Source organism: Polyergus mexicanus, unplaced genomic scaffold (genome assembly GCF_030449975.1).
Source record: "Polyergus mexicanus isolate NDT 795.1 unplaced genomic scaffold, iyPolMexi1.0 SCAF_6, whole genome shotgun sequence".
NCBI lineage: Eukaryota > Metazoa > Arthropoda > Insecta > Hymenoptera > Formicidae > Polyergus > Polyergus mexicanus.
In genome coordinates this window covers 10,715,759-10,727,664 of record NW_027223326.1, presented here as the reverse complement: position 1 = coordinate 10,727,664, position 11,906 = coordinate 10,715,759, and the positions used below count along the sequence as shown (strand labels likewise).

Sequence of the window (11,906 nt, the reverse complement as noted above, 5' to 3'; positions counted from 1 at the left end):
ATTCATAATTCTCCCCAGGATACGAAATAATTTAATTAAAATATCAATTTTTACGGAATTGATTTTTTCACTTCGATCAAGTCGCTACGATTCCGGACGAGTCCAAAATTCAAATGGTACTACTACGGGATCACACTTCCGCGCGTGCGCATTGCGCGCGTCTAGCCTGAAATCAGCACCGGAAATATCAGCGTTAACCCACCGACGCAATCTATTTTATTAATAAACTCAATTAAATCGTTCCATTGATATTACGAAAAATATTCTTCAAAACTCGTTAATTTTATTGAACCGAATTATCGCAAAATAATTTAATCACGCGTTACCTACGAGTTCTCTGAGGAGTAGGATAAGGGAGAGAGGCAAGGGGAAAGGATATCGTTCGACGCGCTACTCGATCGAGAGAGGAGGAGTCGCATCGATATTATTTTATATAAGATTTATATATTTTTCTCTTTCTCATTATATATCGCATTTTCTCAATTTCATAAAAAAGTATTTTTCCGTATATCCAAAGTACTTATACGTAAGAGATAAATCTCTTTTTCCTTCCTCCTTCCTCTTCCGCGCTTTCCTCATCGTTCCTCTTGCGCGCCATCTCGTCGAGTGGTAGGGAGAGAAGAGAAGAGATGGGGAGGCGTCTGGCGTCGAGACATTCCTGCGCGCCATCGTGTAGACCCCGTTTTGTTTCGTCATCGCTACGTCGAGCGTCCCTTCCCGCTCAGTACTTCCTCCAATTTCACTGGTTTCGTTTCGTGCGGAGAAGTCGCACGTCAATAAACGCTCTCGAGGTTATTGCAAGCTAAACGTTCAGGTGAGCACGGCTAAAAGCCTCCTTCGTCCTACATTTAATTGTCGTATCGATAATATTGCGAGATTTAATGTGAAAATGGTCGTTACTGATATAACGGGCCGATCGCGTAGTCACGTTCCCTACTAGGTTTCGTTTCCATTTGGCAAGAACACGAGGCGCGGACTCTCATGTTAGTAGCTTGATACAATAGTTTTTTTATTATTATTATTATTATTATTATTAGATTAGAAAAAGAGGAAAGAGGCGATTTCAATGAAATGAGGAACGCGCGCGAACGCGTATTCTACAAGTTTGTTTACGCTTATCGGGCGACGCGTCGAAAACGCAAATCATTCTCCGCGGCCATTATTCGGGATTTGTTCGCGACGCAATTAATCGACGTCCCTCGTATCGATCGCCGATCCGGCGTCCATAGCAGCGTGAAATCGGCTGAAGAATTCTAGAAATTTCGGAGCGATCTCGTCATAGCATATTGCGCGATGAAAAAAATTCTTCCTTTTTTTTTTCTCTCCTTTGTTAAATCGTCGCGCGTCTGGGGAGGAAATTTCGTGCATCTCGTCGATCGTTTCGAGGGCGGCATGGAACGACGAGGAAAGACCACTCGATTTGATATCGCTCGTTTCAAAACAGGTGCGCCACGTGTGCGACGCGTATTTCTCAACGGTGAAACCTCTAAACCCCTTGATTTCGTGAAACTTGTAAGCTCTTAATCGCGAAGTACTCGAAAAAAAATTTAACGATGCTTTCTATATATTTTTTACGCGTGGATAAGAGGATACGATATTTTTATTGAAGTAATGTATTCAGTATACTCAGTTTTTATTTTTTTTTTTATTTTTTATTTTTTTATGTATATTATGTACTCAATAAAAGGTCAAGTATATAAACGCCGTTATATTACGTTACATTGTTGCAAACGATCCAAGTTTATTTTAATTATTTGATTAAAGTTTCAAGACAAAAAGAAAAAAAATAACGATTCTTTTATGTTGATTAAACAGCAGGTTCTCCAAGTAACCTGTTATGTAAGGTGTTTTTATATTTTCCTTTAAGAATGAGCACTCGAGTATTCGTTGGCGGATTAACGTACCGGGTGAGAGAGCGCGACCTTGAGAAGTTCTTCCGGAAATATGGTAGAATCAAGGAGGTCGCTATGAAGAACGGATTTGCCTTTGTGGTAAGTCTAATGTGGTTTAATTGTTTTTTTTACAGTATGGTAGGGACAAGGGTCTATGTCGGTGGGCTTCCATACGGCACCAGGGAAAGAGACCTTGAGAGATTTTTCAGAGGCTACGGTCGATTCCGTGATGTTCTCATCAAGAATGGTTATGGCTTTGTTGTAAGTACTTGTATACAGCTGTAAATACCAAGAATAACACTTTGCATTACTCAATTTGGTCCCATGATAATGTTCATTCAATTTCTCATTTAACACTGTTTGCAACTTCAGATTCCGCAATACATTTTTATGACTGTTGTGTCTCTAGTTCAGCTGAAACAAGTTATAATACTTTTCGTTTTTGTGGTCTTGTGCTCATATATAATTTTAAATGTTATAAATCTTTCGAGAAATATTTCTTTTTTTACATTTACGATGAGAACTATTTACATTTGATATTCCAATCTTTTTTGCATCGAGATGGCTATGCACAATTGTGCAAAGTTAAAAAATATTGTTCTTGAAAGATAGTTTACTCTTTGCTATCATGATTCGGACCAAAATGGGTAAGCTGCAATTTGTTAAATTACAAACATAAACTCGATAACCTGAGTTGACCTGACCTGAGCCCTGAGCACATTGGTGACTGCTTAGAAGAGCTGTGTGCTGCTTATCATCGATTATTCTGCGATATTTTGTAAGTTATATACAATTCGGAAAAGAAAGACGGAACCATTTACAATGGGCAATATGTATTACATAAATAATTATCCACATCAACAATTTAAAATTTTATATCAGCACTTGTATTAAACAATTTTAAAATATAGATATGTTAAAGCTTCTATTATTACCATATTGATATCATGTATATATTTACACTTTGTGAAATAATGCAGTGATATTTTTAATTCGACACTCAAAACTTTTTTAATTAACAAATTTTGTACATTTTTTTTAATATGAAAATGTATCAATTACATATATATTTTGAGAGCAAGATTTTTATGTGCATGTAAAAAAATATAAAAAATTATAGCAAAGTTACATCTTATTTTTCTAGATAATAACAGAAAAAATTCTCTTTTCTCAGGAATTCGATGACTATAGAGATGCCGATGACGCCGTCTACGAACTAAACGGAAAGGAACTTTTAGGAGAAAGGTAATGCAAATCCGTTTTATTCAGTGTATGAAACATATATGTACACTAGGCGATTATATTAGGCGGAATGGTATAGGTAGCATGTTTGCATGATTGACTAGTTTTATTTTTCTATTGCAATCCATTTAATATGTGGATTGTTACTTTGATTACGTTAATGTTTGATATTTTATCATAATCATAATATTATTGGTACTGGGGGCTCTCTGTTTATAATCTATGCAAGTTTTATAGATAGCATTTAATTCATTATGTTAACACTGAGGATGAATTGAGAAATTTGGCGCTCATTTCGAATTGACTAATATCACATGTATAATAATTATAAATACAACTCCTTCCTGTCGATCTTTGTGATATATCATTTAGATACATTAACTGTAACTCTATTAATTATTCCAATCTTATATTTTGCCATTTCTATTTTTAGGGATAAATTAAAAAAAAAATTAATTTAGGTTATATGCACAATCATTTACTATGTATTAATTAATGAAAATTATTGAAGAATAATAATCTTCTTCTAGTATATAATATCTTAATATTTCATTAATTTGTCATAGTTTATTTTCAGTGCGTTTTGATACGATTTGTAAAGTTGAGTTGTGAATAACTAACATTTTTGAACAACAAAAATATTTTTTATAAAATATTCTAAACGACTCATTCCCGTTAACGATTAATTTTTTTAAAATTAGGGATTTGCGTTTTTTAAGAAGTACTTAGTGAAACTGAGTCATTTAAAATATTAAATTAAATAAGTATTCTATATATACATGATGTCTTGTTATCTTAAGTAAAGTTTGCTATCATATACTCTATCATACGTTCTTGCTGGGTTATTGGAGATTAGATTGGTACGTGAGAAGCAATAGCATTCGATTAACAACAAAATTAAATCTTTATATATAAATTTCTAAAACTAATTTTTATTTAGAAAATTATAAAAATTTCCATTTTTTCATGGTGTATGCTTATCTCTTTCTATCTTTTCCTATTGGGAATTTATGTAAGTGTGTCAGTAATGTTAGTGGCTTCTCTATATAAAAATAAATAATAGTAGCTTTTTTTAACATATAATATTGAAAATCTGACAAAGTGCGGGAGTATTCTTAACACTAATCGCATTATGTTTCAACCTGTACCAGTAATATTATTCGCTGTTGCTTTTATTTGATTAAAGACAAATGTACAATGCACAATTATCTGTTCGCATTAAACGGGTATTTCATTAATGCCTTTTGATTTTGCGTCTTTAGTAAAAGCGGCGTCTGTCCTCCAAATTAATGATTGGATCTTTACCGAGATAAAGAAAAAGTGCGTCTTAAAAGACCGTTGTGACTTACCGCCATTTTGAACTACTTCCATCAATTCCCCGAGTAGCAAATGATTATCAAAGTAATTATAATAATGCATCTACGTCTGGAGAAATGTTATATTGCTTCTTTTTTTACGAAAGGGCATTCGGCACATGTGCTTTTTCATAATTTTGTCACGTGATCCTGTATAAAATGCAGTGCTTCGTGCTCTAGCTAGAGAGAAAAAGAAGAAGGAATTCCAAAATTATACGGATCACGGATTTGATTACGAAAAAGCTGATGGATGTGGTGAAAGAGAATTAACTCGGTGATAAGTAGTATTGTTGTAAGGAAAGCAGTTTAGATTAGGGACGAGGACGAGTCGTGAAAGAGAGAGAGAGAGAAAAAGAGAGATAGGGGGAAAAAAGGGAGAGGGATAGCGCTTCAAACGAAACTGGACGATATAGAAATACTGAGAGACGGATGATATTTGAACGGATTTCGGGAGAAAGGAGGCTGAGGAATGGAAGGAAAAGGAAGGAAGGAAGAAAGCAGCTTTAGAGAGTAAGAATTAGTCGTGGACTTAGGCGGGGTTTTGTTGGGTGTGTTTCAGAGTGGCGGTGGAGATAGCACGGGGTGTTTCAGGGAGGCGAGGCGACCGTGGCTACGGACGCTCACGCTCCTGGAGAGACAAGTAAGCATATCCAATGTGTCTTGTTACAGAATTACTGTAGAGAGGGCTCGGGGGACACCTAGGGGTAGTGACCAGTGGCGCTATGGTGACTCCCGTGGTGGTTATGGGGACTCGAGGCGATCTGCGTAAGACACGCTATCCTTTTTTTTATTTTATCAGAGCGATCATTATCCCCTCCCCTGCAGGCAAGTCGGTTCAAGATGTGCGAAATCTAAACGATTGATCGATTTACCGATTCCATTTCAATGATTTTCTTTTATATTGATTTTTTTTCCTTTTTTTTCTTATATATTGCTGTGTCCATCGGTAAGCTTTTTTTTTTCCTGCGTGATTGATTTCGCACATCGTCCGCACAGGGAAGAACATTACCTTGGATATTGATAAGCTCTAGCGTAGAAAGAGCATTGAAACGAGTGATAAATAATCGCGTTTGCAAGCTTCTCTTGCATTTGCGCATTACGGAAAGTATAAAAGTCCGATTAGAAATCGAAATTAGAAATCTTTTCTTCTGAATTGGTTGTCTTGGATTTGACTGCTCTCCCGAGTACGTCGAATTGTCGAAAGTTTCGTCGCGATAAAGATAAAAACGATAGCCAAAAAAAAAAAAAAAAAAAACGCCTAGCGATTAACCCTCCCAGAAACATTATGTTATTGCTGGTAGTTGAACGAGATGGATCGACTGAAAATTGATGACTAATAGATGTGTGGTATTGTGTTTGTTACAGCCGAGACGATATGCGGCACGACAGGTACGATCTATTGCTGCATTTTGAATAGATTTGATTCGATTGGAACAGGTGATTGATTGTGTGCCTGAGCAATGAGTGCAGATCTGTAGTTATTTGCTGAAGGTTTAACCGACGATCCGTTATTTCTGTTCACATGACATCCCTTTTTGCAGAGATAGTGTGAACAGAAACACGAGGACTGCATCTAGCTACAAGCAATCATTGCCCAGGTACATACATCCAATGTTACGCTCTAACGATTACAATTTAACTTATACAAACTTTAACTATTGCAAATGTCTTGTAAAGTATATAATTTCTTTTTTTGCGTTTTATATACCATACTTTCATTCGCTAATGCATTAACGTAAAGTCAGGTCCAAGACAAACCTGCTTGCTCTCGAGATATACATGTAGATAATAACCGATCTTTTTCCTATTGTAGATATGGACCACCCACACGCACCGAGTACCGCCTCACCGTAGAGAATTTATCAAGTCGTGTCAGTTGGCAGGTAAGCGGCATACACGTATCTCGCTTTTTTCTGGTGCATTTTTTTTAACCTCATTTATATGTTCGTTACTTTACTACTCGCGATTCTAATGAAGACGTTGCACCGCTTTATATGCGTTTTTCGTATCTATATATTGCTGAGAATCTCTTAAGTTTTACCGAGTTTTTCTGCCGGTTGTGCCAAATTCTACGCGTATATTTACAGCATTTCTTTATTCAATTCTCTTTCGTCTCATATTTTACGTTCATTTACTCATTTGAAAAAGAGAGCCCTATTTTGGAATCGAAAGATGTAAGATTTTGATCAAGTAAGTCTGGCAAAAGTCGAAATTTCCATGAAATACATGTGCAAAGATCGCGATTTACGAGAGCGAAAAGATAAAAATGAAACATAAGAGAAGAAAAAAAGAGAATAAACATTCGCTATAAAAATAATAAAGATATTCATATGCGTATGAGATGCGAGAAATGCATGGAACATTACCATACCCGATACAAAGGACACAGGCATCCGTGGAGGAACTCGGAGAGTAGCAACAGTCCGTGATGATGAAACCATTGCAACCGGACAGTCTTGGATGTTCAGCGAACGCCATGGATGAAGAGTTGTAAAGCGAAAGAAATAAAAGCGATGAATGTACGGAGCATATAGATGGAGACGCAGGACAAGTAAATGCAAACGATATGTGGGAAATACCAGGACGCAAATAGATGCCTCGAAAAGAGTCATATTGATGAATCGATGATAGACATTACTTTTTATATACACATGGACCCAAGTCTTACTTGATCAATTTACATTGCGTACATTTGTATATACGTATATATATTATAATATACGATCTATAATATATTTATCTCGTTGCACTTTTCTGATGATTGGTTGTTATATTTGATGCAAAGATATTCTCTCACTCAGTCGAGTCTTGATTGTTCGACGTTACTTTTTCAATTTATTATTTCATTTACGTTATGGCCAGCAGTTTTTGAGGAAAAACAAAATAAAATTGATGTTCTTTCCGAAGAGCCATATCCTCTTCGCCGAGGACGGGCGACCGGTAGGGCCAATAGACTGATGATGTACGATGATGATAAAGATGACGATGCACACGATGGGCTCGCCTTAAGGTCAAGTGGCACCTGTGGTTGGTTTCTGAGGTGTCCCGGGTGACAGAGAGAGCCGCGTGGCATGGGGGTGTACACCTATATCTACCACCTATCTACCATCATGCTCTACTACTTGCGCGCCGTGATACGTGGTGAATCCCGGTGAAATCCCAGTGACGATAGGGTTATTGTGCGTACTCCGATCCTCCATCGTGATCACTGGGGGAAAGAAGGGAGAGAGAGACCCAACCGCTGCGATCTACCTTACTCTGTCTGGGAGATACAAACATTTATTTACGTAAAAAAACTCCACCAAATATATACATCACCACTCTTCCTCTTACTAGACCGCGATACACGGTCGTATAATTCAGTACCTTCACCATCGACATCACCATTACATCCACCAACCATCACATCTACCATTCCACCGTGACTGTCACTGCCACTGGTGTACGCCACGCAACCTAGCCGTCTAGTAAGTCAGGCAGCGGCCACAGCCATGAGGGCGAATGCGGGTCGAAACCCGAACCATCCGCGACTGCGCCACACAGATCCGTTCGACCCGACCGAGCGCCGTGTGTCTGGCCATTCTCTCTGTCCGTAAGCAAGGTGGTGCCTGGGCCCAAGGTAAATGCGTCACCTTAACCGAGTGTACTCTCTTAGATATACACATATATATCTATTATATCTTATATACACTTAAACGTGTCTTGTTCCACATATGTATATCATATATTATTATATATAATATCTATACCTATATATATATATATATATATATATCTCATTTGATACTGTGCACCATAGCTCAGACATTGCGTGCATCCAACATTGAGACATTTCATGAAGCTCGGAGCTGTGCACTTAATCCAGTATCGAAGATAGGGAAACTGTAGCAATATATTTCTGTGCTCGAAATTAGGCATCCGCTTGTTATCTGATATAGATTTCGTATTTTCGCGTACTTTTTACATCGGTTTCCTCTCTTTCTTTAATTCTAGCTTTTTATCGTGTTATATATTTTTATCAAAATTTTCCGTTTGAGAGACTTTTCTTTATGCAAGGCAATTGTATCATTACAATGTCTTTTGAATATAGCAAACGAGAAACAATATTTCAGAGGATGTTCGTTCATACGCTCTATTTTCCCCCTTTTCACGGAAAAACTCGCGCTCGGACCTTGAAAGATACCGGCATGAACCTCAGAAAAACCGTAGATGATGGTATTCCATAAATATGGAGATGTCTGCATTTGTACTGTAAAACAACTGGCGCATCACCTACCTATCGCGTACCTTCACAACACTAAAGCCGTACCTGGTTCCCACAGAAAAAGAGAGAGAAAGAAATATTATATAAGCACATCTCCCAACAATGTATGAAGTCAAATGGACCCTAGACAATATCCACTTTTATTCGTTGACTTACAAAGGAATGACTGTAAAGTATTAGATTCTAGCATGCAAAAGAGACAACGATAATGGAATAGAAAGAGAACAGTTAATATGGAAGAAACCATTTTGGAACATGAAGAAAGAAGATTCGTGAGAGAAACGAGACAAGGATTATTGATGGATTCTCTTCAGGATTTAATTTCTAGCAAAATATTTACAGAACTTTCATCTTGTTGCATTAGTTCTATTTTTATGTTTTCGAAAGCTTGGTTTTCCTATTTTATTGCGATATAAAATGTATTCTGATAGCCTTAGGAATTTAGAAAATTCTGTTAAACAATTATAGTATATCTGAATTTTTTGCATCTGCTTGATAATGATTTTTTTGCAATTGTGCATAGAAATCTATTTTCCTAAGAAATCATTCATCAAAATAATATATTGAATATTTGGATATTAATTGCATATATATCACTATTTTTTTTATCAGAGATATACTGAAAAAATATCACATTTATTACTTTTGTAATTATATATTGTGAGCCATTTTGCGGAACGAGAAAGAAATAAGAATATATTAATTTAAAAATATTGATTGATTTTTATATTTTATATATTTTTAATTGATTTCATCAAAAGTATGTCATTCCGCAGAATGGAGCTGTGTATATGAAAATGAAATATTATAATCATATTTATTTCAAGGATTGAATTGCAAAAAGAAAGGTTGCATCGATAGCAGATACTAAATTCGAGCACAATATATAACTTTACTTTCAACATTAAAGACGCGAGCAGATGTAGAACATTATACTATGCTTGTCTCTCTTCTTTAATCGAGCAGATCCAGGTTATCTCTGCCACAGGAAAATTATCAAAATAGAATATAACATATGAGTGCACAGGATATATTTTTACCTGCCTGCGTGATACATCAGACTAGGAACACAGTATAGTAAACTCCATACGCAACTACTAATTTTAAATCTATCCGCATATCTGTAAATTTCCATTCAAATATTAATTCCGGTTCTTGTGTGATGTTCAGGATTTGAAGGATTACATGAGACAAGCTGGAGAAGTGACATATGCTGATGCTCATAAGCAACGTAGAAATGAGGGGTGAGTGAATTATTGATTATAATCGTAATTAATAAAATTAATTTTCTATATAAAACAAAAATGAAATAACAAGAAGAATTGCTAATAAAAGTATTGCAAAATTATTTATAATGCAAGATAGATACATTATAATCATGTATTATAATATATCTGTAAAGTATCTGTCTTGTTCATTTAACAAATGTGTTGATTTAACAAATGAAATTTTTAATGTTTTGCAGAGTTGTAGAATTCGCGACGTATTCCGACTTGAAAAATGCTATCGATAAACTGGATGATACAGAATTAAATGGTCGCAGAATTAGGCTCATCGAAGATAAGAGACGCGGCCGTCGTTCAAGATCATCTAGTTCAAGATCACGCTCGCGATCTCGTTCACGATCCCGTCGTCGATCGCGCTCCCGCTCAAGGTAAAATCGTCGTTCTCGATCCCGATCAAGGTACTGTCGGGGCGACGCTACGTCACCAATTATTTTCTCCTAATATGATTTTTATCTTTTTGTAGATATTTTAATTTTAAGCTTGTAATTTCTTATAATTTATATATAAAACAATTAATGTATTATTTTTTAATTTTTTGTTTCGAATTACGATGATTGTAACCACTTTTAGTTTTCGTGTTAAAAAATAATTAATATTGCACAATTTAACTTTTCTTAAATTATAAATTTATATTTTTAATTGCTTTATTTGATTATACAACAAAATATATTTTGTTTTATGTTATTGTTCTCGCATAATGAGATAATTTTGCGCGCGACAATATCAGAAAATTGTTTAAAACACTTAATATTTCTCATCACTATTTTTTCTACTAACGCAGGAGTCGTCGCAGCTCTCGCAGTCACAGTCGCCGTAGCAGCCGTTCCAAATCTAGAGCACATTCGAAATCCAAATCCAAGTCTAAATCCAAATCCCCCGAGCGCAGTCGCTCACGCTCAAAGTCCAAGTGAGTATTTCGTCTTGGGGAAAAAAAAATCCATTCAGCCGTTTGCTCCTCTGTATACTCAAAACTATTATATTTATTTTACTTGTTTTATTTATTTTCTTGCGCAGTTAATATAATCGATGTACACATTCTCATTCCCATCTCTTATTGGCATTGTTTTTGGGCTGGCTATGTGCCTTGAGCTCTCACGCTTAATCACGCTTTATACGCGTTCACTTACTCACCGTGTACGCTGGGAAACAGCAGAAAGCAACGAGTTTATATTTTGTCACTTTCTGTACTTTTTCGTCCCTCTTTCATTTGGAACTATAATTTTGCAGATCAAGAGACCGCTCAAAGTCGAAATCTAAGTCAAAGTCCAAATCCAGATCTCGTTCTAGGTCCAAGGCTGAGAGGTCAAAGTCCAGGTCGCAGTCCAAATCCAAAGCCAAGTCTCCCTCAAAGTGAGTCCTCTCGCTGACTTTAATCGATGTTTCTTTAATCGATATATTGTACTTGGCGCAAGAAAAGCGAACCTTCCCGAGCGACGGCGCGAATAAATCCCCATGTTTCTCCTTTTGTCATTTTAGGGATAGATCAAGCCGCGAACGTTCCAGAGGCGACAGATCCAGATCTCGATCGGGAAGCAAACACAGTAAGAGCCGTAGCCGCTCTCGCTCGCCCATGAACGGTGACAAATCACCGGAAAGCAAGAAAGCTGATTAAACTATATATTTTTAATTAAACTATTTTTTCTTTTTTTTTGTACATTGAATCACATTTGAAAACCGCCAATATCTTATATCTTACAATTTTCGATTATTAATTGTAACAATAAAGTTTCACGTTATAAACTTGTACACATTGTATCAAGACTCTATCACACTTTGATATTCGGGATATCAAATCAAACACAATCGACTTAACAATTCACATTATTGTTGATTCAAGGTAAATTATTATTTAGGTTTTTTTTAGCTA

The 11,906-nt window shown here is 36.1% G+C and overlaps 1 protein-coding gene across 9 annotated transcripts; it reads left to right on the top strand.

Moving 5' to 3' along the window:
- Positions 1–705: 705 nt before the first annotated feature.
- Positions 706–11,785, top strand: B52 (serine and arginine rich splicing factor B52). Of its 9 annotated transcripts, none has more exons than XM_070297485.1 (12): positions 706–814; positions 2,027–2,153; positions 3,067–3,137; positions 5,159–5,254; positions 5,855–5,878; positions 6,031–6,087; positions 6,303–6,372; positions 9,924–9,997; positions 10,219–10,407; positions 10,821–10,946; positions 11,327–11,389; positions 11,516–11,785. In XM_070297485.1, exons 2-12 carry the CDS (start codon positions 2,028–2,030, stop codon positions 11,649–11,651), a joined length of 1,032 nt encoding a protein of 343 aa, XP_070153586.1. In that variant the 5' UTR covers positions 706–814; position 2,027; the 3' UTR covers positions 11,652–11,785. The 9 variants fall into 9 exon arrangements, with proteins under 9 accessions (XP_070153586.1, XP_070153579.1, XP_070153582.1 ...); XM_070297478.1 differs by having other exon boundaries at positions 11,267–11,389; XM_070297481.1 differs by lacking the exon at positions 5,159–5,254 and adding an exon at positions 5,049–5,129 and having other exon boundaries at positions 11,267–11,389.
- The last annotated feature ends 121 nt before the right edge of the window (positions 11,786–11,906 follow it).

Bases quoted from the DNA above. Each gene is read 5' to 3' on its own strand.
- B52 (XM_070297478.1), top strand. From the start codon at position 2,028: ATGGTAGGGACAAGGGTCTATGTCGGTGGGCTTCCATACGGCACCAGG. The intron at 5,879-6,030 runs GTACGATCTATT...CCCTTTTTGCAG, and splicing joins GACGATATGCGGCACGACAG to AGATAGTGTGAACAGAAACA. The intron at 11,390-11,515 runs GTGAGTCCTCTC...TTGTCATTTTAG, and splicing joins AAAGCCAAGTCTCCCTCAAA to GGATAGATCAAGCCGCGAAC.